The 27,256-nt window shown below is 41.5% G+C and overlaps 1 protein-coding gene across 1 annotated transcript; it reads left to right on the top strand.

Annotated features, from left to right (window-relative positions):
* Positions 1–3,436: 3,436 nt before the first annotated feature.
* DPE1 (disproportionating enzyme) lies at positions 3,437–26,733 on the top strand. Its single transcript, XM_087687912.1, has 16 exons — positions 3,437–3,946; positions 4,970–5,032; positions 5,146–5,234; positions 5,366–5,426; positions 5,601–5,679; positions 21,068–21,204; positions 21,637–21,795; positions 21,895–21,974; positions 22,062–22,201; positions 22,314–22,345; positions 22,467–22,541; positions 22,695–22,767; positions 22,850–22,938; positions 25,368–25,412; positions 25,543–25,695; positions 26,109–26,733. The coding sequence occupies exons 1-16, from the start codon at positions 3,701–3,703 to the stop codon at positions 26,214–26,216; spliced, it is 1,629 nt and encodes a 542-aa protein (XP_087544038.1). The 5' UTR covers positions 3,437–3,700; the 3' UTR covers positions 26,217–26,733.
* The last annotated feature ends 523 nt before the right edge of the window (positions 26,734–27,256 follow it).

Below are 27,256 nucleotides of genomic sequence, written 5' to 3'. Positions count from 1 at the left end.
ATTGGTCTCTCTTATACCTTTGTCATATCATCTCTCATGTAGCCAATCTAGATGTGTGGTTCTTGCTTGTACCGTACATACTAAAACGAGCTGAGTCCACTACAAAAAGAAAACTTGAAAAAATTAATTGCATGATTGTTGAACAATAAAAAAGAGGAATAAGTGAGGATCACCATTTACTTATTTCTTGATTGTGTTTGAAAAATTCAAGTAATGTTCCTCCCATACGAGTCCCTATATGAGAGTCCCCCACAAGGGCATGAAGCAAGTCTGAAATGGACCTATTTATTCTTGCATCCAAGAGAGTATATTTCACATATTGCCATAGCCTCTCAACTATTTTTTGTATCCACATTTCCATGTTAGAAGAGATGACCAAACCTAGGCCATCTTCTTTGCCATATGCAAGTCTTTGCACACCATCCATTGGACACATAGCATTGCACATTTAGATGGGAGGAGAATTGTTGCAATAACCCTTGATATTTCACATCAAATTCCGCCTCTATAGAAGCATTCATCAAACTCATCATTGAGCTATATATAACATCTCTCATGCCTTCTGGAACCTATACAAGCATGCCATAACAAAGATATCATTGCTTTATTATGAGAGAGATCAATTCCATACCAAAAACAAAACTTGCATGATATTAAAATCACAAAGTCATACCTATGGAAGAAAGTTCTCCACCCATGCTTTTTTGACATGAAACCAACATAAGAGAACATGGCAAGAAGTTTGCACTTCGCATCCTTGTTGATCTTTCTCGAAGCAATGTGTATCTTCATTAACGACATTTGAGATTGCTTCAAGCTCTTGTGAACATTTGTTAATAACAATGGCTTTAGGACGAACACCATTCATTTTAGAGAATACTATCTTTAGTGTTAGTTCCAAAGCCAATCTCTCTTAACTTGTGCCAGGGTCATTTGTACATAACATAAGCCAAATAGGAATCCCATTACCATGTTGGTCTGGTAAAACAATGGCATACAATGGAAGGCCAAATACATTAGTTTTGAAAGTGCTATCAAGTGCCCATGCATTATGTGGGGAGAAGCGAATTTCTAACATCCATTTATCTTGAATGATGAGAATGAATGGCCTATCCTTTTCATTTGATGCATTTGGAGTTAAGTATTCGTGATAACAATCTTTCGTGCATACAAAGTGTTTATGATAACCCTAAATTGTATACATAAACCTTGTTTTGTGCCCTCAATTTTAGAGCCTCCACATACATTGTCATCCAATCATCACTCGAGAGCTTTCCTATTCACAAAAAAAGGTTGTGACCATAAATGTATGATTCACATACATAGAAACATTTGTAGACAAATATGCTATTTGCAATTCACCTTGGTTGTGAATTTGATGTGACAACATTTGAACTTCCTTCGGGATCATGAAAAATCGAAAGGTTACCCGATCCAACAGTGTAGAGTTTTGTATATGAAAATTTTCCTTGGAAATCGACATCTTTGCAACATGACGACATATGCCCACATCAAAGAAGTCATCTGCGCAACATTGAATGACTCTCGAATGCACATGTAAGTGATATAGGTCCGCATGTGTACCAGTAATATGCCCATCATGAGTTGCCCATAATAAAATGGTTGCTTCATCCACACCATCAATGTACTCTACATGTACCTTGAATGGATAGCCACACTTTTTCGATTTCCTCAATCTTTGGATATTATCTCCCTTTCGTTCAATCCTTCCACCTTGATGGCATACATACTCAACAAATGTCTTGAGCATGGCATTGTTCTTTGAGGTGCGGAGTAAAACCAATCTAACTTTGTGCTTGATGATTATATCAATCAAGCTCTCCTCCACATGGGTCCTATTTGTCAAAGTTGTTTTGCATGGTTGTATTTTGTTATCCTTCTTAGCATGAGGCAAAATATGACAGGTATCATAGGTGATTTTCTTGTTGTAATTTTTACAATCATATGCATTCACTATCTCGTGCACATAAGGAATAGGAATACCATGCTTTCTCATGTCAGTGCACCATTCTCGCTTGATTGCATCAATTATGGCAGTAACACCTTGATGATGTCCGTCTGGGCCATGGCAATGAATCATTTAAACAATATCTTCCCAACCTTCGATATAAGAAATCTTTGTAAAAGGTGACGATTTCAAGCATAATTGATTGCTACCATCCTTATTTTGCACCAAGCACATGTCATCCCTCATTTGTCTCCACCTTTTCAAATCAAGCAAGCCTCTTGTATCATGTGCTTTCAAGGTCTCTAGTGTTATTGGCATGATACCTTGAATATCAAGCTCCATGAGCTTGTAGCTTTCCCTATCAAATGTGAAATATTCAGGTGACACAGAGAAATGGGCTCGACGAACTATGGGTTGCTACATTAGGCCTTTGACCACCGCACTGTAAAATCTCTGCAGCATCCTGATCATCACTCGATGGATTGCTATTATCATGTTCAGAGTATTCTTCAAATTCAAAGTCACTAACAATTCCTCCATTATCATCCATCATCTAGCAAAGTAGATATGAAACAAGTGCATTGCAATGAGCAGGCATCTCCCATCAATCCAATCCAGTAGCAAAATCACAAAATACCATGTTGTAAGAACTATAGCATCTCAATCTTTCTTCAATAAATGTATAGATTATAAATCATTTAGACTCACCTTATTGCTTTGCATTCAAGCTCCCAACATGTCCAGATTTGCAGAAACTCAAATGAAACTGTTCTGCGAGCTCTTTTGCCCGAAACTATCCCATAGACATTCGTCCTAGTTTACCATTTTGTCCTAGTTTACTTTTAGTGTTCTAGTTTACTAGGACTTCGAATTTTTTACGGACTAAAAGTGTAGCACCTATAAAACCAATGGAATTAATTACACCACATGTTCCCTCTTCAAAATCTAACTAGTAAGCTAAATAAAGCCAAATTGCATCAATAGGCCTTAATATAACCCATTCCACGATCCATCTCAAAAAACGGAAAGGAATGCATAATTCAAAGTCCCAGATCTCTTCAAGACTCATGCTGCCTTTTCAATTGTCGATCCCAACTCTCCCCTACATTGAATACGTGTGTGAGATAGTCTTGGGCCCCCCCCCCCCACCAGTGTTCATTTTTGAAGGGCTAGTCCATATTTTCTTCTGAAGGTCTCTATATGAACTTGCCCCCCCCTCCCCGCGAAAGAAGGGGAATCTCGTGATTCTGGAGGTTTGAAAAAATATCATTCGGGGAAAAAGAAAATGTATCGAGATCAAAAGATTCATAGATATTTCTTTGCGCAAATTAAACTTTCCGGTGAAGCGTTTGGAAGGGAAGCGCGAGGCGACACGTGGTGGGAGAGAAACGTGGACAGAGAAAAGATATGCGTCACAGGCAAAGAAAAGGAATAAGAATGGTGGTGGTGGCCAATCCTATATCGCTGTCAAACGTAGCGGCAAAGGCAGCCTGTAGGGAAACTCCGTTTTGGCGGCTCATACCTCCATTTTGGAGGCGCGAGGCGAAAGAACCACTATCATTGGTGGTCTCTCGCCATCCTGCTCCCTTTTGCTCTCCTCCTCCTCTCTTGTCTTCTATCCAGTGTTGCTCTCTCTCTCATTCTGTCTCTTCCTCCTCGTCTCCTCAAGAAGACCTTTCCCTTTCAGGACACTGCCCGACTCTAAACCTGACACTCGCCATCGCTGTTACCATGGCTCCTCCCACAGCACGCGCCGGGCCTCCTCCTTCTCCTTCCTCTTCTTCTTCTCTCTCCATTGGCGATGACCTCCCAGCTTCCTACACAGATGACGATCCTTTCAAGCATGCTTCTCCTCGCCGTGCCGGTGTTCTCCTCCATCCAACCTCCCTTCCCGGCTCCTTCGGCATTGGTGACCTCGGCCCTCAGGCGTACGTTTTCATCGACTGGTTGCATTCCACTGGTTGCACGCTCTGGCAGGTTCTTTCTTTTTGCCATCGGTTATCTGTCGTTAGTTGCTTTCACTATTATTTAGGGTGCACCATTGTTGAAAAGTCGATTGTGTGCCATTTCCTATCATCCTGGGAGAAATGGACATAAATGCAGGAGAGGGAACAAGAAAGAGACCGCCGAAGTTTTCTTTCTAGGAAACGGTCTTATATCACAATTTTCATCACTACCTCTCTCGTAAAATGGCACCTCCAAATACGTTTTCTTCATCTCAGCATCAGTATCGGCAGAACTGATGCGCCCTTTCTCAATTTCTGTGCAGTGAATTTCAGAGAAATGATAGGTTGAGTGGTTCGCCCGTGTAAAGCAGGCACAATGTGACATAAACGTGCGAGAAATTGCAGAACTTTCGTAACTATTTGCTTCGGCAAGCAAGAAAACGAACATGCTATGAAAGATGATAATAAGGAAGCATTGTTGGAAACTTCTACTCACTTTTTGAGCTGTAGCTTTTCTTCATTCTTTCTTCCATCAAAGTTTTACGCGTCTCGTTTATTACTCTGCTCAGGTGTCTATACTTCCACTTTATTCTAAGCCTGCATCCTATCTTGGCTACTCCCTACGCTTCTTGGTTTCCTGCATTTTAAATTCACAAGCTGATGTGGCTCTCTCGAGCTTCAGCATCTGCATTCTTTTCCACCCTGGTTGAGACAATTCCAGAAAATTTAGGTGTATATTGGGCATTAAAGTGAAAATGTGATTTGTCAAAAAGTGAAATTAATGGCAGGAGATTCATCGCTGTTGCCAAAAGCTGATAAATGTGTGGGGCCCAAGGATATCATGTTGCCAAATGGTGGAGGAGTGGGTTGAGGGGAATCTTTACCCAATATAAAGGACAAGGGCATGTTACTGCATTGGTTGCTAATGAGCGTGATGTGTTCTAATTTATTGAGTCATTGAGGATTGGTTGTGCATGTTTGAATGTCATGATCTCTTCTGGTTTCCTTTTTGTTGTTGAAATCCAGTTGAACCTGAATATTAGTGTCTGTATAGGTACTTCCTTTGGTACCCCCTGGTCGTAAATCTGGAGAAGATGGATCTCCTTATGCTGGTCAGGTATGATATCATCGTGGACGTTCTGTTTGTAATCACAATAATAAAGATAAGAAGGTAGTCTAATTTGTTGGAGTTATTGAGCTCTCTGATTTGCTTTTTTTTTTTTGGGACAGGATGCAAACTGTGGGAACACACTTCTCATTTCACTAGAGGAGCTGGTTAAAGATGGCTTGCTGCAAAAATCTGACTTGCCAAAGCCCATGTTAGATGTCTTTACACAAGCTGGACTTTGTTGCTAGTCTTTAGTTAGGTTATTATGGAATGTTGATAAATACCATTTATTTAAGACATAAGTTAAGTTTGAAGATTGGTTCGCTTCATGCTCTGTTGCAGACCTGTTGCAAAGGTAGATTTTGAATCTGTTGCAGCTTTGAAGGATCCATTGATTGCTAAGGTAAGGATGAAATGTGTGTTCTGTTATTCCAAACAATGGTAATATCCTTAAGACGGCACAAGACATTTATGTCTCTCATTCTTGGCTTTAGACTGTAGTGAGGGTTGTTTATTCCTGAGAAAGTACATGCAACCAAGTGACTTTTGATAGACTTATTCTTGTATGTTTGTACAGGCTTCAAAAGCCCTTGTCAAGAGCAATGGTCCCCTTAGGGCAGAGATGGATGCATTCCGGAGAAAGCCTGAAATCTCTGGTAGACTTTCCACCTAGATCACTCTAATAGTTCTCTTACGTCCTTCAGTTTCAAAGAAGGGAAAGTTGTGAAGCTGAATATAATTCATTGCAGTCTCTACTCCATCCTAATGCAAATTCTTTGTTTATTAGAGCATATCTAGCTTTTTGAGATGCTAAACACTCGATGTTTGGATGAAAGTAATAGAGAGGGAAAATTGGATATAAGCTATTAAGATGGAAGAAGAAGATGCCACCTTTCAAAGAGTGGATGTGAGATGTATCTCAAAGGTGGAGGTAATGTAAGTTTAACTCGTGGTAGGATGCATTCGGAAGTTGGATGTTCAACATTCATGAACATATAGGAGGCCAAACTAACTACTTGTGGGTTTTACACTTTTCCCTCTCAGAAGCCAAGTGGCAATTCCCTGTATAACATGGTGTACTTACAAATTAGGAGTCATTGTTTAGTAAGTTTTGGTGCATTTTTGCATTCTTTTGAAATACTATATCTCACAATGGAAATGTGAAGAAGAATGGACAAGTGCCTCTGGTGCTTGCTATATGAGTTTTCAATTTTCCTAATGCGCTCATTGGGACACTTATCTCTTAAGATAAAATATTGAAACTTCCCCTCAAGCCAAGCTCTTTTTACAACCCTCTCTTGTTTGTTACATCTTAAGGTAAAGGTTGAGCTTTCGATTGAAATCAAAAGGCTAAGACTATGACTTGTATAGGGTGAAGAAATCAATATGAAGTGCAATTTTACCACCCTACCACAAATTAAGTTACATGCAAGAGTTTATGTCTAGTTTATCTCTCCATACCGAGCCAAGAAAGGTTTAGCTTTTATATAATTGAAATCGGAAATTAAGTCCATGAAGTGGGGTGAATAGAGAGATTTGACTTGTACAATATTTTAACTCACAACTATTGCTCTCGTCCCCTCCAACCCCTCCTTTTTTCCACATCCCCATTCAAAGGGACTTTGTTTTGAAGGAGATGCTTCTTTTGGAGCTTGAATAGCAAAATTGATGGAAATCCTTTCCTTGTATTTTGCCAAATCTTGCACTTAAATTTGGCCATAATTGACTATATTGTTAGATAACCATTCTAATGAAAGTATATAGAAACAAGCTTTAAAGAAAAAAAGAAAATCATGTTCTGTTAATTGAATCAAATCTTTTCCACCTCAGCAGTGCATGTTTTGCGCTATGCCGGCTATCTTCTGTCTAATCTATTTTTATAGCATGTCTTGCTTTCTAGATAGCTTCTCTGTGATCCATTGCTCAACTTTAGAGAGGGTTCTTATGTATCCATTGTCATGTTCTTTTCACTACACTTTGGTTACTATTAATTCTCTCTATGTGCCTTTTCTACTTATTGAACTTTTGAAATTGTCGTGAGTCCATTTTCTTGGCACATATCTATCCCTCACAATCCCTTGCCTAAGTTTACCTTCTTTGTACCTATCTCCTCATGGCTCCTCCAGCTTCTACTATTGATACTCAGCTTACAAACATTGTTTACTCATCTATGAGTGTTATGTTGGAGAATTGTTGTGTTTAGATTTAGGTTTTGATGAGGATACTATCTCTAGATACTCTAGATTTTTCAGCTTTAGAGGGGTAAAATACAGACGATGAAGAAGTCATAGTCCTTTTATTATGGCAAGAAGGGATATCTCTAGAAGGATTGCAAGACATTAGCAGCTTGTGAAAGAAGGCATAGACTATGATGAAGGGTGACGATTCTATCGACAAGTCATCATCTACATGTACTAGTTTAGGCTTCAGTTCGAGCCATGCAGTGTGGTGATGGTTGCAAGGGCCTCCCTTCCCGCTTACTAGTATAGGTGATGCAGACCATTCCTGTAATTCTTTGGAGTAAGAGAGGGAGTGTGAGAGGGTGGTGAGGTCAGGTAGTTAGGCCTCATCTAAACTTCTACATAGGTGCACAGGGTCCATAGATGGGTTTCCCTTGACGCATTGATTGAAGTCTAGTAGTTTGAAATCGTAGAGATGGGATTGCTATCCAAGTTTATGATGAGCTGTTTGATAGAGAGCGCAAGATTGGCTCCTAGTCCAAGTTCACATGAGGGGACACTTTGATGGTTTGCCCAATGGCAGGGAATCCATAGTCATTTATGTGGTGGCTTTGGTGACAAGATGGTCACATGTGCTACTTTAGAGATATTGTTGTGATAGACATAGAGAGTTGCTATGTTTCTTCTTTTGGGAGTTGGTATGATCAACATCAATATGGAATTCTTTCCAAGGCACCTTGGTGGTGGCTTTTGCACCTACTACGTGGATATCCATGGTCCTATTGTGATGGTCATTGTTGTATGTACTATCATGAGCAATTAGTATATTTTATAGTACTAGATCACCATGATTTGAGAGGGTGTTAGCGGAGTTGTTAGTTCATGTGTGAGTTTGTGTATTTTCCAGTGGGCTAGGCATTTCATAATGTGGCTTGTTTATGTGGGCGTGCTTGATTATTTTATTTCTTTTTATATGGCCAATTGCATTATGTTAGGCTGATTTGATGCTAGTTGCTAGGTGTTGGCCAACTTGATCATGAGTTTGGGCCTATTTATAGGCTGGTCATTTCCTCCTCCAGTCATTCAATTTGTGTGCCCCTACATTAGAGCTGTTGGAGAGAGGGAGTGGATGCCATTACCCACACAACCGGTGACTCACGTTATTTCTATATGGTCCCATGTCTTGGTATATGGATTCCATTTCCCAAGCATCTTTTTTTTTTCAATTCATTGTGTAGTGTTCTTTTTTTCTTTGTAGTGTTTCTTTGCTCTATTCTCTCTTGTGCAATATAGTCTATTACAATAGTTTTCTACACTTTCATTGCTGTATCCACTTTTGACAACCTACCTACACTTTTCTCTCTCGAGTATTGTTGATGTGATATTGTAGTTTGCTAGCATGGCAATGTGATACTGTAGTTTGCTAGCATGGCAATTCCTTTTGGGCCTTTTGATTATGTCCTTATGGCTTAGCGTAACAGTTGGACAAGGATGTTGGGTTCCAATGCCTTCTCCTACGGTACCCTATGAACCCTAATTATATTCTTACCTACCTGTCTTAACCATCTTGCACTCCTTACCCCTATTATCTTTCTTTTAGACACCTAGCTAGCCTTTTCCTATCTTTTTTGCCTCTACCACATAACCCCCCATATTTCCACTATTCTTTGTCCTCGACATCTAGTAGTGGTAGGGTTAGCTTGTTTGTTTTGTGAAGGTTGTCGGGTTGATCATCCATTTCTTCCTTTGGGGCACAATTACTCAATAGGCTGAAAACTCATTAAACATCCTCACTTAATGAGAAATCTTTTGAAAAACAAAATGGAAGCCACACACACACACACACACACACAGAGCTCATTGTGTTTCCATCCACCTTTGCAAGACTTAGTAAGCCATTGGGTAGCTGACATGCACTCTTTGTCAGATGCTCTGGCCTCTCCAGGGTGAACACTTAGGCTCCATTGGTAAGATTACCATGGCCTCTAAAGTCTTGGTAGATCACTAGGCAGCTAACATGCACCCTTTGTGTAACAAGCCCACCTATCGACTGTCCAAGCTCGTCTTAGGGGTCTATCGAGAAACAAATCTAAGCGTTGCTGCTGGCACTCCCATGGAATGTTCCGGGGCTTGTCGCCTAGAGTTTTCTGGAGTCCGCCTTGCAGCGGAACATTTGCGGCCAAACCCACTAGGATCGACCTGAAATTTAGGTTCCCAGTAGTAGACAAGGTTTCTTGACAGCATCCTAGCGTCGTTTTTTGGACATCCTACTTTACGTAAAGATACCCAATCCGAAGCAGATCCATATCGCACTTGTTTCAAAGAGAATGGGAAAGGAGAGAGATGCGTCGCTCAACCTCTCATCTCGTAGGGCATAGTCCCATTCCGGTCCCCTAAAACAACACGAATCGAGTTCTAACTTAACAATACCTAAAGGTCGAACGTCGGTAAAACTTTGTGAGAAGCCTTCCAATTCTCTGGGACCATCTTGCCGTAGGATAGACCCGTCGGGGTTCTGCCCACATCCGCTTCCCTTGATAGCTTTAGTTTTCTAATTAGGTTCTATCACATTTATGTGTGGACATTCAAAATCAGCTTCTTTAATTAGGCCTTTTAGGGAATAGGGTTCATTTGCGTAATTTACAGCACCGGCACGCAAACAAAACAAGGTGTCCTTTTGATAAACAAGTTAACTTATTTTTCAGTTGATCTTTGTCTCTTGCCTATACAGGAGAAATTATGTATTTCTTCTGTCCAATAGAAGTACCTGGTCCAAATCACATGGCACCATAATTTCTATCCATTATCTAGAATAGGATCTTCCAATGCCATAGACGTTGGGCTCACAGTGGTCTTCAACTCCGTTCCAGATTCCGTAAGGGGTGTCCAGAGCTCCACTGACCCCAAGCGACCTAGGAGCAAGACACACTTTCCGTGGTTGGTCTTTTCACTACTCGACCTTCGGCCCGCGAACCGAGCAATGCCCTTTCGAGTTGAGACGCAGCGTGACCTTGGAGATGATCCACTCGCGTAAAATATACTTCCTTAATTAATCCAATTAAGAATCAAGCACAATCAAGGCAATCAACCTAATATCATCTTCCAAGGAAACATTCCTTTATTTTCCATGGCAACTTGTCATTACTGACCCCTGCCATGCATTTACCATCAAACACAAGCACTTGGAATAATCATCTAGATCACATCCCAACAATCAGTTCAATGCAAAAGCATTTAGAACGTTATTCGATTAATCAATATAAACAATGCTATCCTTTACCAAACATTGCAGGAATAGTCGTGTTAACCTTCCATCGCGTGTTTGCTCCCCCCCTTGGGATCTAAGCGATTTCATGCAAAATTTACTTAACACTTCCTTCATTCGGTGAGGACATATGTCGAAGTTTCAACATTGTTCAAGACATGAGTTCTAATAATCCCTTACTTTGATTGATAATTAAACCTTCTTCCTAACGTGTACAAAAGCATCGGTCTTTCCTTTGACTTAGCTTTTCCTAATCCTTGAGCACTTTGCTTGCCGTAGAGTTGTTGTTGCATCTAGCCCAACCTCGAATAGGATTGATAAACATAGTTACTATCGGTGAATCTCAAGACATTGTAGTCTTAATCCCAATGATTGTTGTTTGTACTAGCTACGCACGACTTTAATATCCCAATGAACTAATAGTTCGAGATATTAGCAAGACTTTAATGCAAGATCAATTTGTGTACCATCGATGCATGTTTCATAGTGTCTTTCCTGTGCATGCACCGTCTATGCGTATAACACTGAAGTAACCTTATATATCATTTATGCCACGTATGACTTCGTCGTGCAGCACTGGGATGCAAAGTATTTGAGTACATGGGTTTGTGCAAACCTCAATGCGCCATATGCATAAATCTATGCGAGGCCATCTATGGTTGCGGAAATAATTAACATATGATTCTCTATGAGTTCGTTAATTATCGAAAAATAAATTCAAGCTACTTGTTGAAATGAATTCATGTGCATGCCTATACCTCAATGGATAGCAGAGATGGTAATTAGTACTTGGATATTCAGATATGAATTGTCCATACCCGACGATGTATTCGTATTCGCAAGAACGCCCCAGCTAGTGGCTCCATTGTTGGATACAAGATTATTATTGATGCGTGTCTCCCATTGCTTTGGAGCCATACTTGCGGCCTATAAATCACTCTTTTCTCTCGTCGGAGAGATGGTGTGCCGGGGAGATGAGGATTAAACTCGCGGGGAGATGAGGATTAGATTCGCAGGGAGACGAGAAGAGCAATGCGTGTAGTCACCCTCTAAGGAGGGGAAGGGCTCCTCTTTTTCTCTCTCTCCCTCTCTCTTTCTCTCCCTATCTCTTTGTTCTTCTTCTCTTTCTCTCTTCCTCTCCCTATCTCTCTCTCTTTTTCTTCTTCTTCTTCTTCTCTTCTTCTCCTCTCTCTCTCCATCTCTCTTCTTCTCCTCTCTTCTTCTTCTTTTTCTTATTCTCTTCTTCTTTTCCTTCTTTTCTTCTCCTCTCCTCTCTCTCCCTCTCTTCCTTGTAGTCTCCTGGCCCCTCCTCTAAGGCTCCATATATCTTTTTTCATTACAGTTGGGGGTTTTTATAGTGGAAAAAGGGGTGTGGTTAATGGGGGGTGAGGTGGCACACGTAGCCTCCCTCGCCTTGTTTGTGTCGTCGTCCTTATCTTCATCAACATTCTCATCCTGCTTGTTAACCTTGTTATCTCCTGCAGCTCCACCTTCATTCTCAGTGTCTTCTTCATTATCTTCCACGTCAACTTACCCCTCCCTCGTCGACGTCGCCCGTTCCTCCCACCTTGACTTTATCGTCAACCCCCTTTCCCTCACCACCTATTCAGTGGCACTCGAGGGGGCGGGGGGATATTACATCCTCTCCCCCTTAGAGACTCGAGATGTCCTCATCTTGGAAAAACTAGGAAAGACAAGCATTAATGGGGCTTAAGGCCTGTGGCTTAGGAGCCATCACGCATTCGTTGCGACACTCTGATCACTCTTAGGCATGCAGTCTTTTAAAATAACAACTTATTGTATTTGATATATCTGAGTTTGGATTATAAGAGAAGAGTTTATTGTAGTTACATCTCATGGGTATCTTCTAGGTTTTTCCTAAGTATCTGGTATATTTTGGATCATTGGAGCTTGTACAATTTCATTCTTTGTAAGTTCAAGTTCTCTTGGAGTCCTATTGGGGCAATTAACGTAATTATGTCCAATGTTGTGGCACTCAGAGCATTGGTGTTTAGGGTGCTTTGGACATTCCCTTTTAAAATGGCCTAACTCCTTGCAAAAAAAACAACGTGGAGCTTTATCACTTGTGGTTACAAGATTTCTAATTGTCCTTGGCAAGATTTTCTTCTTTAGGACAAATTGTCCTAGGATCCTTTTAGCAGACTAAAGTAGTCCTTTATCGCGGAAACTTTGTTTCCGAATTGTTCTCTTTTTAGACCTGGATTGAGATCCATGGTCAATTGGCCTTGCTTGTAGTATTAAAGAGTACTCCCAAACTTCGTCATTTTGGCAAGACCTAATTTATATTAGTCGAGAAAAATACTTACGGAAAATTCATTGCAAGTTATAGTTGCCATTCCTTGCTAGAGTATCTCTAATCATTCGCAAGTTCTAGGCTCAATATTGATGCAACTCATATTACTCGGGTTAACTGTAGTTACAAGAGCAAGGTTTATTTCCAATATAATTTGTATTACATGTTGGTAAAATCGTCCTGGAAAGGTGTAGTAGGCTCTAGGTCTTTGTCTTTGTCTTCATCTGATTCCTCTATATATCCGAAGACTGCACTTGTGTAGCTTTGTTTCCTTGGAGGTTCAATGTCTTCCGGGCTTAAGTTAGGGCAATCTGCTTGGACATGTCCTAGCTCATTGCAATGGAAGCATCGACGATAGGGATATCTCCTACGGATGTGCCCTATATCTCTGCACGTGTGGCATCTCTTGCCCTGATCTTGAGAAACATCTTTGTCACAATTGCCCGATCCAAGTTCTTGGACGATTGTCTTTGCTAGAAGTAATGCATCTTGCAAGTCCGTCGGATGCATTGCTTCAAGATTATGGTTTAGAGGAGTGTTTAGGCCATGGCAAAACTTGGATACTTGCTGTGCAATGTCCATAGGTGGTGCGTATTTTAGTAGGGCTACAACTTTGAATAGTAGGCTTCCAAGGTTAAATCCGCTTGAGCTTGAAGAATTCATTCATCTTCAAAGTCCGGTAGGTCGGCGGAAAGTATCGTCTGCATACATCATTTTTCAGTTGAGCCCAAGTGACAGCGGCTTCGGAAATACCTTGATCTTTGCACCATTGCTTCCATCCTATCCGAGCTTGGCCAGCTAACTTAAATTTGGTTATCATTGCTTGATTGGTAGCAGCAGTTCTTGAAACAGAGAAATAATCATCCATTGACTCAATCCATATCTCCGCCTCTGCTGCGACGTCTATCCCTTCTCCATTGAACTCGAGTGCCTTAATTTGCTTGAGAATGAATTTCTTCTCTTGCATGTCAACATTAGTGGTTGCAGAAGGTGCTTGACAGTCAAAACCATACCACTTAGGTTATTCTGTTTAGGATATGTCTGAACCATACATTAATCAGTCACGCAATATTATGAAGTTTTACTCTAATACCGAATGCAATGAGTCCACCTATCGACTGTCCAAGCTCGTCTTAGGGGTCCATCGAGAAACGGATCTAAGCGTTTTCGCCCGGCACTGCCATGGAATGTTTCGAGATTTGTCGCCTAGAGTTTCACCGAGTCCGCCTTGCAACGGAACATTTGCGGCCAAATCCATTAGGATCGATCTGAAATTTGGGTTTCTAGTAGACAAGGTCTCTTGACAGCATCCTAGTGTCGGGTTTTGAACATCCTACTTTACGCAGAGATACCCAATCCGAAGTAGATCCATACTGCACTTGGTTCAAGGAGAATGGGAAACAAGAGGGATACACTGCTCAACCTCTCTGCCCGTAGGGCATAGTCCCATTCTGGTCCCCTAAAATAACATGAATCAGGCTCTAACTTAACAATTTCTAAAGGTCGAACGTCGATAAAACTTTGTGAGAAGCCTCCCACTTCACTGGGATCACCCTGCCGTAGGACAGACCCGTTGGGGTTTTGCCCACCCGCTTCCCTCGATAGCTTTAGTTTTCTAATTAGGTCCTATCACATTTATGTGTGACATTCAAAATTAGCTTCCTTAATTAGGCCTTTTAGGGAACAAGGTTCGTTCGCGTAATTTACAACACCGACACGCAAACAAAACAAGGTGTCATTTTGACAAACAAGTTCCTTAACTTATTTTTTAGTTAATCTTTGTCTTGTGCCCATACAGCAGAATTTATGTATCCCTTCTATCCAACTGAAGTACTTGGTCCAAATCACATGGTACCATAATTTCTATCAATTATCTAAAATAGGATCTTCCAACACCACAGACGTTGGGCTCACGACAGTCTTCAACTCCGTTCCAGACTCGGCAAGGGTTGTCCAGAGCTCCATTGACCCCAAGCGACCTAGGAGCGAGACACACTTTCCGTGGTTGGCCTTTTCACCACTCGACCTTCGGCTTGTGAATCGACCAATGCCCTTTCGAGTTGAGACGCAACGTGACCTTGGAGATGATCCACTCGTGTAAAATATCATTCCTTAATTAATCCAATTAAGAATCAAGCACAATCAAGGCAATCAACCTAATATCATTTTTCAAGGAAACATTCCTTTATTTCCCATGGCAACTTGTCAAAATTGACCCCTGCTATGCATTTACCATCAAACACAAGCACTTGGAATAACCATCTAGATCAAATCCCAACAATTAGTTCAATGCAAAAGCATTTAGAATGTTATTCGATCAATCAACAAAAACAATGCTATCCTTTACCAAACATTGCAAAAATAGTCACGATAACCTTCCATCATCGCATGTTTGCTCTCCCTCTTGGGATCTAAGCGATTTTGTGCAAAATTTACTTAACACTTCCTCCATTCGGCTAGGACATATGTCGAAGTTTCAACATTGTTCAAGACATGAGTTCTAATAATCCCTTACTTTGATTGATAACTGAACCTTCTTCCTAATGAGTACAAAAGCATCGGTTTTTCCTTTGACTTAGGGTTTCCTAATCCTTGAGCACTTTGCTTGCCGTAGAGTTGTTGTTGCATCTAGCCCAACCTCGAATTGGATTGATAAATATAGTTACTATCAGTGAATCTCAAGACATCGTAGTTTTAATCCCAATGATTGTTGTTTGTACTAGCTACGCATGACTTCAAGATCCCAATGAACTAATAGTTCGAGATATTAGCAAGACTTTAATGCAAGATCAATTTGTGTACCATCGATGCATGTTTCATAGTGTCTTTCTCATGCATGCACCGTCCATGCGTATGACTCTTAAGTAACCTTATATGTTCTTTATGCCACGTATGACTTCATCGTGTAGCACTGGGATGCAAAGTATTTGAGTACATGGGTTTGTGCAAACCTCAATGCGCCATATGTATAAATCTATGCGAGGCCATCTATGGTCGCGGAAAGAATTAACATATGATCCCCTATGAGTTTGTTAATTATCGAAAAATAAATTCAAGCTACTTGTTGAAATGAATTCATGCGCATGCCTATGCCTCAATAGATAGCGGAGATGATAATTAGTACTTGGATATTCGGATATGAATTGTCCATACCCGACGATGTATTCGTATTTGCAAGAACGCCCCGGCCTATGGCTCCATTGTTGAATATGGAATTACTGCTGATGTGTGTCTCCCACTGCTTTGGGACCATACTTCCGGCCTATAAATCACTCTTTTTTCTCGTTGGAGAGATGGTGTGCCGGGCAGACGAGGATTAAACTTGCGGGGAGATGAGGAATAGATTTGTGGGGATACGAGGAGAAGAGCAATGTGTGTGGTCACCCTCTTAAGGAGGGGAAGGGCTCCTTCTTCTTCTTCTTCTTCTTCTTCTCTTCTTCTCTCTCTCCCTCTCTCTTCCTCTCCCTATCTCTCTCTCTTCTTCTCTCTCTCCCTCTCTCTTCTCCTCTCTTCTTATTTTTCTTCTTCTCTTCTTCTTCTTCTTCTTCTCTCCTCTCTCTCTCCCTCTCTTCCCTGCAGCCTCGTGGCCCCTCTCTAAGGCTCCATATATCTTTTTTCATTATGGTTGTGGGTTTTAATAGTGGAAAAGGGGGTGTGGTTAATGGGGGGTGAGGTGGCACATGTGGCCTTCGCCCCCTTGTTCGCGTCACCGTCCTTATCTTCATCAACGTCCTCATTTTGCTCGTCAACCTCGTTGTTATTGCCTGCAGCTCCACCGTCATTCTCACTATCTTCTTCATTATCTTCCACGTCAACTTGCCCCTCCCTCGTCGACGTCACCCGTTCCTCCCGCCTTGACTTTCTCGTCAACCCCCTTCCCCTCGCCACCTGTTCGGCGGCCCCGGGGGGGGGGGGGTGTATTACACTTTGCTCGATGCTTTAGTTGCTTTTGGATGAGATGCCTTGGGGAACAGAAAGAAAAGGTGCTTGGACTTGTTTGCAGTCCCTTTTTGGTTACAATTTTGGGCTTGAGAGGGGGTGTTGAGCTAAAAATGCATCAGCTTTATTTAAACAGCCCTAAAACTCAAATTAATGAATGAATTTGAACCTTTTATGAAAAAGAAACGCGGTCCTAGAGAGTAGATAGGTTGCCCTCCCATTTAGTAATCTCGTTATTGCAATTTGCAAGTGTTGAATCTTTGCTGTCCACACCCCATTTGTGGAGGATATCTCAGTTGGAGCAACTCATCATCATCTCCTACCATTTGGTGTGTATCCAACAGCCCTCCATCGCAATCTATGACTCTTATCTGCTGTTGCTTGCTGTCAACCAGTCCTAGAAATTTGTGTTTGCTGCCGGTTTCCATTTTCTACATGTGGAAGCTGTCTTGGAGGTGTCACCTACTGCTGGCAACCACATTACTGGCTGCATTTTGATCTTCCCTGGTGTCACCCACACCAATTCACATGTCGCCTTGCTCTAGACCATTAGAAAACTTGCATCTTGCTTTTGTTGCATTTCGCTAGGCTGCCATGTCATCTTCTAGACTTGTATTTGCTGTTTTCTCCCTGTTCCAGCCCATTTGTCATTGATCCAGCCACACTTGAGCTGCATTTGGTGCTGCTAGTCACCTTTGTGGGCCTACCTTATTGCGTTTTGAGATCTGTCAGGTGTATGACACACTCTTTAGGTCATACTCTTTGCCCTAGCCCTCGAGACATGGGAGTTTGGGGATCAATATTCCTTCACTGCATAGTGTGTTTGTTGCACGAGCATTGTAATCTATTTAGATTCATTCAGTTTATTATTCTCTATGCTCATAGTCTCTTAGCCCTATTTCTAATTGTTTTCTATCATCATTTTGTGCTTTGTTGTACAACTGTGTTTGAGTTTGTGTTAGGGTATTTCTCTACAGTGGAGAGGTCTCAATCAAGATTGTACCGCCCAAGAGAAGACCTTTTTTGCATGGGGTTGTGGCCCATAAATTCGACTTTGACCAAATAGAAGATGCACCCATGTTTTGCTAAGATAATTGGGTTGGACGACAATCAATTTGTCTAGGAGACTTTATGTTTTGTTTAGGTGTCCAAGGATTTCGTACATTTGTTTAGGTGTCCAACTTAAGGAGCATGAGTCGTAAAGAGAGAATGAGGTGGTTGAGCTATTCCATCTAGAGCATCCTTTGTGTTGAGAAACCCTTCACCCGCAGTCTGCGTTTTTGCGTTTCTACGTTTTGCGTTTAGGGTTTGCAGCCTCAAAAAGGGGTGCCATCCTAGATTGACAGTGCCTATTTATAGGCCACTCTCTCATTCATTCCTTACGGCTGATTCATTCGGTCTATCACCTCTTCTTTCTAGCCTCTCCAATACCCTCACACCCCTTTAGGAGGACGTTGTGGTTCGTGATTTGTGGCTGTCTTTATCATCTTCCTTGTGCTATGGCACCCTTGTTTCCTTGTATCACATTCACTCCATGATTCAGAACTTTATCATTCCATTCATCAGAGTTTCTTCTCTCTTCCCTTCTCTTCTCCATGTTTGCCGAGTTCACTCCGTGTTCCTCCTTGCAAATTCTACTATCTTGCTGATACGTCATCTTTTGACATGGTATCAGAGCTGGATCTACTTAAACAACGGCAAAGATCTTCCATTTCAGTGAAGGCAAAGACCGGTGGCGGGTTCGGCATCCACTTCTCTTCTTCTTTCGTTGCATCAAAATCTCGTTTTTGCAGGTTTCAGATATTTTCAGCTTGTTGCCCTCACCCCTTTCGCGGAGGACATTGCAATCTTAGTTGTCCCTTGGTGTCATCTACAGTTTGACGCTTGTTTCCAGCCTTCCACTCATAGTTTGCAGCTGATTACAGTGCAATGACTATTGTTGATCACTCTCCAGAAAACAATCTCGTTTTTGCAGATTTCAGGTATTTCAGCTTGCTACCCACACCTTGGAGGTAGAGGACATCGCGGTCCAAGTTGGACATTGTTGTCTACAACAGTTTGGTGCTTGTTTCGAGCCTACCACACACTGTTAGTAGCTGATTTCAGCATGTTGACTGCTGCTGCTGGTTTTTCCTGCGTTTTCAATCTTTCTTTCTCTTGCAACCTGCATTTTTAGTCTTTCTCTCTCCTCATCAGAGAAGACAAAGACCAGTGGCGGGTTCGGCATTAACATTTGATTTCTTTATCATTTCTGCTGCGCATTAGGAGATATCACTCTTCTCCCTTCCACCCTCCCTTATCTAGTTTACCACATTGGTACCTTGGCGTCTCCCATGACAGATTGCCCTTCTACTGGGTGTTCCTATTGAGGCACGAATGGTCATTCCACCGAAGTCAGCGGACTTCAATCTTTGCTCCCTAGTCCCGTGGAGTATATGTGTCTCCCACTTGGCGCTTCCTGTGCCACCTCTCCTTTTTGGGCCACAGAGATCGTTCTGCATCGGCTATTAGAGTATTATGCTCAAGACAATAAGCTGCACCCGACGCGCACTAGGTCTTATCATGCACACGGAGACTCTAAGACCTTACAAGGCGATAAGCCCTCCTAGAGACCATCCCACACCGCGGAGGTTCCCCCCATCCACTTCCGGGTATAGTGGCTTCCACGGCCCACATCTCCTCCACAATCCACTCTCCTGAGAGCTCATGACTGTTCCCCACCCTTGGCTCATCTTGAGCCTCCTTTTTCCCCACCCTCTTCCACTCAGGTTTAAGAGACCACTTCTGGGTGCTTTTCGGCTTTTTCTTCCAAGCCCCAGATACCTTCTTCAGCATGATCGACGGCACTTCCTTCATCATCAAATGCTTCGCAGTCCATGAGCCATGAGTGGTTGGATTCCCTTTCTCTCTCAAATTGGGATTCAGAGGGGGATTTTCTTACTTGGCCCTCAGAGAGGGCTTCCAGTTCTTCTTCAGCTTTAGAGGAGGCTCCTAATTCTACTCCATCCGATTTAGACAGGGACCCTATGTGCCACGAGGTTCTTCACATACCACCATCTTTCACTTTCCAGGAGTAGCTCTCCTTTTAGTAGCCAGGATCTAGAGGATCTACCTAGATCGGGGCCCTTGGATCTTCAATAACGACTTGGTGGCTAGGCCTTCGTATTCCTTCCAGCATGGAGTCACGGAGCCAGTGACTTCTCTCCGGAGGTTGAGTTTTGGGTTTTATAGCTCATCCTGTCTCTTGATTATCTTCAAAGGTCTCCTTTCAGGTGGCATTCTCAGATTACAGGATGGATTTTCTTTGTCGCTTGGTCAGCATGGAGCCACCTCCTAAGATCGAGTACGGGCATATCCTTATGGTTCTCAACACCACACAAAGTTCGACATTCCTCCTATGCATTGCATGATTTCATTATCTTTGTACCAGGGCGCTTGTGCAAGTAAACAATTTCCCCACGAGGGACACTGTCCAAGTGGCACTTGCTACATGAGTATTCGTAAGGATGTAGCATTGCATCTCCACCTCACTCTCCTCTTGTTCCCCTTTTTGGGCCTGAGAGGGGGTGTTGAGAAACCTTTCACATGTAGTTTGCGTTTCTGTGTTTTGCGTTTAGGATTTGCAGCCCTAAAAAGGGGCGCCATTCTAGACTGACAATGCCTATTTATAGGCCACTCTCTCATTCATTCCTTACGGCTGATTCATTCAGTCCGTAACCTCTTCTCTCCAGCCTCTCCACTACCCTCACGCCCCTTCAGGAGGACATTGCGGTTCGTGGTTTGTGGCTGTCTTCATCATCTTCCTTGTGCTACGGCACCCTTGTTCCCTTGTATCACATTCACTCCATGATTCAGAACTTCATCATTCCATTCATCAAAGTTTCTTCTCTCTTCCCTTCTCTTCTTCATGTTTGCTGAGTTCACTGCGTGTTTCTCCCCACAAACCCTATTGTCTCGCTGGTATGTCATCTTTTTATACTTTTGTTGGCGGAATGATCCATGAACCATTAATTTTGAGATTCTTGTCTTCTTTAGAAAGTCTACTCAAAAGAACTTTAAAGATCAATATTACTATTATAGTCTGTATGATTCCTAGTGATCACTGTTTCTTGCGGACTGGTGGTAAGCAAGGGCCTGGCAGCTTAAAAAGCGGTATCATTAACTCTTTCCCTGGAAATTAAATTTGTTTAAGGGTTGTTGAAACGCTTATTGTTGCTGGTTTGGTCTTTTTCTGTGGGTTCAATGCAAGTTTATCTGGTTTGGGAAACTTTGGAAAGGAGTTTGGATTAAAGAGTAAGAGTTGGAGGTTTCTTTAGGATTGAATGTTTTCCATTGGTGGTATGCAGGTTGGCTTGAGGATGCAGCTCTTTTTGCTGCCATTGATAATACAGTGAATGCAAAAGTTTGGTGGGATTGGCCCGTACCACTGAGAGACATGCATGCTGGGGCCTTAGAGGATTTCCGAAAGAAGCACAAAGACAATGTAAGCCATTAGTAATGTCAACAGTTTCTTAGTTGGACAACACATCTAGGAGAAAGCTCACGAGTGCAACTTTTTCTCCTATGTCGTCTGTAAAACCTAGAATAGATTCAGGATTCAAAGATCTATTGGGGCTTGTTCTTCATTGTATGTACCTGCAATCTGCTGGGTGAAAGGATCCATTGCAACCTCATAAGTGTGTAACCAATTTGTAGTCTTGTTATATATATGTGAGCAAATCTAGGATTTGTTGCTGTGTGTTTGGACTTTGTGGGTTGAAGCTGGATGCTTTTTGGCTCCTGCTGTCGTACCTCCTATCTGCTTAAAGTCATTCAATTGTGTATTTTGGACAAGTGAAATTCATTTGACAATGCATGGCTATTTTCTGTGACTGTAATGGGGGTTGATTTTGTGACTCCAACTTGTTTCTTGCAGATTGATTTGTTTGTTGCTGAGCAGTTTCTGTTTCATAGACAATGGCAAGCTCTTCACAAATATGCAAATGATAAAGGCATAAGAGTGGTAGGAGACATGCCAATCTATGTGGGAGGCCACAGTGCAGATGTGTGGGCTAACCGAGGTCAATTTGAGTTGGTATATTTAGTTTGCACCCACAAACTTTCTTGAAAGCAATGGTTGAAGCAAAATGAAGTATTTCAAAGCATCAGAATGATCTTTTATTGGCTTTGACAGGACAAAACCACAGGAGTACCCCTCCTTGTCAGTGGTGTTCCTCCTGATGCTTTCAGTGCCACTGGACAGCTTTGGGGAAGGTCAGCTTCAAGATTTTCCCCATGTTTAATTTGGCAATCTAAATAGTCATCTGCATGTCTGCTTAAGCTTAATCATCAGTTTTGCAGTCCCTTATATGATTGGAAGGCAATGTCCAAAGATGGGTACTCTTGGTGGGTGAAAAGAATGAAACGGGCATTTGATCTCTATGATGAATTTCGAATTGATCATTTCCGGGGTTTAGCTGGTTATTGGGCCATATCTGCAGGTTGGCTAGTTGATGAGTTAAACTGATGATATAACTTCTGAAGTGGGTTTACACAATGTTGAAGTTTTTGTACTTTTGTGCATGTTGAAACACTTTGCATCTTGGTGGATAGGTTCGAAAACAGCTATGACTGGGACTTGGAAGGTGGGTTTTGTTTGCATCTGTTCTATGAATTAAAATAGAACTTTGGAATCCACTTTATCTGATACATGCAAAAATAATGAATCTTGTTACCTGCTCTTAGTAGCTTCATGAAATTATGTAGATGGGTCCAAGAGAGGAGCTGTTCAATGCAGTGAAAAAAGCTGTAGGCAAAATTGACATTATCGCTGAGGATCTGGTAAGAATTTTATCAACTGGTGGACTGATTTATTTCATTCTGCATACCTAGCTGATGCACTGCAATGCTGGGTGCTTTAGCATTGGAAGCCTTTCTGCTCTAACATTTTCCACATGCAAGATTCTTAATGCTTGTATTTTCCATGCTGGGCAGGGTGTCATTACAAGTGATGTTGTGCAATTGCGCAGAGCTATCGGTGCACCTGGGATGGCAGTCCTTCAGTTTGGTAAAAAAATTTGACTTGTGTGAAGTTTCTCAAATCTACAATGGCTATCTTTACTGATTTGATCTCCAAAATACCTTTACAGCATTTGGTGGTGGTCCGAGTAATCCCTATCTTCTTCATAATCATGAGGTGGACCAAGTGGTGTATCCTGGAACTCATGACAATGACACTGTAAGAACAGTTTTATTGGCCTTTTTCCTTTGTCAACTTTTTGTGCTATCATGGAGGTTGTGGTTTGTTGAGCATTTGGCATAAATTCCCTTTGAGCCATAAAAATGCTTGCATGGACCTTAGTCGATTAAATCTTGTGCCATTCAAACGTAATTTTAATACATTGTAGGGATTGATCACAATGAGAACTTGTGGAGCTTTAGAGGCATTCAACATTACATTAAACTGTAAGAATTTACAAAAAAAGTGCAGTCCTAATTGCAAATTATGTGAGAAATGCAGCCAACTATGGAGGAGAGAGAATGAGAGAGTGGATAGTAGAGAGTGTATGAACTGAAAATGGAGTGTACTTGCTTGATTGAAAAGTGATAGAATGAAAGTACAACTTAGGTCTAAGGTAGACCTAACCCCTAACTCAAGCGGAGTCAACTAACTCTAGTACTAACTCTAAATGTAGTGACACAACTTATTACTAAGGTTAGCAAATTCAAGGACTTTCGAAAAGCCTCAAACTTCTCACGAGATAGTGCTTTGGTGAAAATGTCTGCAACATTTTCATGTATAGAAAATATACATCAAATTGATCTCTCTTGCATAGCATCTCTCTTTGACATAATGGTATTATACCTTGATGTGTTTTGTGTGGGCATGAAATACAGGATTCCGTATCACTGCAATAGCACTTTGATTGTTAGAAAAAACGGGTGTAGGACCCTTCAATGAAATCTATAGATTAGCCAACAATCTATGTAGCCATGTGTTAGAGAGTCATTTCCTGGACAGTGCAGAGTGCCACATCAGCAGGCAGTACAGTCGGACAGGTGCCACATAAGCACAGTCGGACAGGGGCAGTAGTAGTCGGACTGTTTTTTGCAGCTGACCTGTTTTTTATCATTTTCGTGGCATTTTTCCTTTGCTATTTATAGCAGTTCCAGTCCAACATTTTGATCATTCTGATCTGACATCTGACAGAGTCAGCCTGCTAAGACTGACAACGTTCGGGCTGATGGAGATCAAGGTTCTCAAGGCGGAGACACATGCAGATATTTTCTCTGCACCTGTGTATATTTCTGCACTCCTATGCAGCATACTACACTGCAGATTTTTTGTGTTCACTATCTTCTCCTCTCTCTCTCTCTCCTCTCTGTGTTCACTCTCTGTGTTTTTGCCCTATGCTTCCGCATCACTGTACTCTGACATGGTATCAGAGCGGTGAAATCAAACTGATTGATTGAAGAATCTACCTGAAGATGAGATTTCAGTGAGACACAAGGCTGCGTTTTTAGCATTCGAGGGTGAGTGGGAGGGTTGCGCATTGGAACAAGGCTGAAGCGAGTGTGGGCGTGCGGGAAAGGAGTGTGCATGAGTGCCCATAGTGTTGGCTTAATGAAGCTTAACACATAAACAAGTGGGGATTTTACATCCTCAACTACAAATTCCCAATAAGAAATGGAATAGTATTTTTATGGATTTTGTAGTAGAATTACCTTGTATGAATTGAGTTCATGATGCAATTTGGGTTGTGGTAAAGGTTATGGTCAACTGGTTGACAAGAAAGCTTGATTCATTCTGACAAATACGACTGTTAAAAGCCACAAGTTGGCTAGTCTCTTTGTCGAGCACTTTTCTAGACTTTATGGTTTACTTGATGAAATAGTCAATGACTGAGATCCTAAGTTCATTGTCCATTTGTGGTTGATGGTTCTCAAAAATTTGGAAACTTGATTGTCCATGTTGTCCTCTGAGTACCTTGAGACCGATGGATAGACCGAAAGGACAAATCAAACTATGGAGGATATGCTACATGCATATGTCCCTCGTAGAAAATTTGATCGGGAGTGTTACCCTCCCCAAATCGAGTTTGTTTATAACAATGCTAAACATGAATGCGATGTTGAAGTCCTTTCTTGGGGACACAACTTTGGAGCTGATACATCATCTTAGCTCAAGGCTCATTGAGGTCCTGATTAACTTTTCGTAAGCCGATGTTTAACATTGCATGTAAGAGACTATACTCTCCAATCCTCTTTCCCAATCCCATTGGCTGCTAATTTCACAGCCTAACTGATTAGTATGTACAAGTTGAGATGAATGAGGCTTCCATCCCCTTTTTCGAAAATGTACCACTGAAGCAATGGGGCAAGCTGTTTTGTAGATGATGGGGTTAACTCTCAAAGCTCATGCACAGAAGGCTGTTGTCTGTTTTTGTTCTCATGAAGAGAAAGCAAGAAGATAGAATGGAAATTAAAACTTCACTAACTAATAATACTTTGAATTTTGAAGTCCAGCTGGTAAACTGCAGCAAATTAAGCTGTGTTTTGTTTTTGATTAAAAGTAAAGTTTGAACCTTTCGCTTCCACTCTGTAGCATATTCATGTCACAACAGTAATTTTTGTAACTTGGAAGGTTTCTTCTATTCTCACTTACAGACAGTTGGGTGGTGGCAAGCAGCCAATGAAGAAGAGAAAGCAACTGTGAGTGTTTTCTGCGTCACTTTTATATGTTAAGCTATGGTACATTTTATGACCATGCCTACATGATAAACTCTCTTATTTTAGGTGGTCTTACTTATTGCGGATCATATTTTGCCTGTTTTTTTGGTAGGTGAGGAGTTATTTCAATGTCGAGAATGAAGATGATATTTCATGGGTGTTTATAAAGGCAGCGATGTCTTCAGTAGCACGCATGGCGATTGTAACTATGCAAGACATATTGGGATTAGACAGCTCGGCCAGAATGAACACCCCTGCAACACAGGTAAGAAAAGTTCTTTCTCAGCTGTCCTACATTGCCAGTTTAACTGAAATAGCTCATGCTGAAATTTCTTACATGAGAGAATCAGCCCCTCTGTAGGATAGGCTTGTCTCTCCAATCAGAGATCTGAAGTATCAAGTCAATAGGGTACCAACTACAGCACAGTACATTCGATTAGTTCTTGTAAGCTTTATTTATGTGGCACAATTTAGAAGTTAAGGCTTCTATTGCTTTGGAAATTGCTGTCTGTTTAGAGGCACAGTGGGGTTACCTAACGTTCTGTTCCCATGATCACCGTAGGGCCTAGGCCATTCCAGTCGTTGTCTAACATTCATGTTTATCTGGTTGGTTGTTGGTTGGCTGTGATTAACTTTGTTTTCTGTGATTAACTGGATTTTCTGTTCCATTGATCATAGTCTGGAAATTGGGGCTGGCGAATTGGTGAAGTGGGGAGTATTGAGAAGCTAGATAAGGAAGCCGTCAGGCTAAGAAGCCTTCTTGCTCAATATGCACGTCTTCTGTAGACATGAGGATTGACAGATCAATTGCAGGCAGGCATAATACAGTGGGAAAGAATAGCAAATGAACTCTTCCTTGATTGAGGCTGGCAGATGTGATTGCAGGCAGGCATAATGCAGTGGGAAGTAGTACCAAAAGAATAAAGGAGTCTTTGCAGTGCAAAAGGCCTGTCCGTGTTTCAAATCATTCTAAGAACATATGTTAATTCAAGCACGAAGCAGGATTTTTCTGAAAATGGGCCGGTATTTTTGTGTATTCCTTTGACCTGTAATTACTTTTAACCTCAAGCTCAGATTCAATCTTGCTTCTTTAGTAACTTTTCTCAGCCACAATGTGAAGTCAAGTAATTGGAAGTAACTCAGGCCTAAAATTTGAAGCTTGCAACACCCTTCGAAGGGCGTTTTACCCTTCTAGAGAAGGGTGGCAAATGTAATCCCTTCAAATTTTGTGGTTCATAAGAACAGTTTCCATAAGACAATGTGAACGATGGCTTTGGGATATAAGTTTTCATTTCAACTCTCAGTTGCATAGTTCACCACAGTTAGAGCCCACAAAAGCTCAGTTCTCCACAATAGTACCAGGGCCTTCTGGGTCAAAAGGCTGTATAATGTTGTTAAGTCTTGGATGGAAATATTTGAGAGCGCATTTAGAGCTACTTGTAAAATCTTGCATAATGTGTTTCTTTTAGGCCACAGACATGATGTTTGCCTCTTTTTCGAATGGGCTGAAAAGAAAGACAAATTATGTGTAGTCTACATAGTGGGATTGTTAGTATAATGGTAGTAAAGTACAATGTTTGAAGTTTATTACGTTTACATAGTGACTTGTCTCCTTGTTCGGCAAAAGGCAAGGACATTGCATCTTAGGTTGTTCAATTTTGACTCGTGTGCCCAGATTTTCTAGGAAGTTTGAAGAGGTGTTTTTCAATTTTCTAGAAAGGAAAGAGGGTTTCTTCTACAACATTAGTTTCTAAATCTTTGTCATAGCCAGGGTCTTTCCCAGTTGAGAATAGGAGATTTTAATCAAGACAGCTCTTTTGCTTGTT

This window comes from Lygodium microphyllum, chromosome 11 (assembly GCF_053477565.2).
Source record: "Lygodium microphyllum isolate KBCC chromosome 11, Lygodium_microphyllum_v1.1.10, whole genome shotgun sequence".
Classification (NCBI taxonomy): Eukaryota; Viridiplantae; Streptophyta; class Polypodiopsida; order Schizaeales; family Lygodiaceae; genus Lygodium; species Lygodium microphyllum.
The sequence above is the reverse complement of the archived record's forward strand: the minus strand, read 5'-3'. Positions and strand labels throughout refer to the sequence as shown.

Bases quoted from the DNA above. Each gene is read 5' to 3' on its own strand.
- DPE1 (XM_087687912.1), top strand. From the start codon at position 3,701: ATGGCTCCTCCCACAGCACGCGCCGGGCCTCCTCCTTCTCCTTCCTCT. The intron at 21,975-22,061 runs GTCAGCTTCAAG...TCAGTTTTGCAG, and splicing joins ACTGGACAGCTTTGGGGAAG to TCCCTTATATGATTGGAAGG. The intron at 22,346-22,466 runs GTGGGTTTTGTT...GAAATTATGTAG, and splicing joins CTATGACTGGGACTTGGAAG to ATGGGTCCAAGAGAGGAGCT.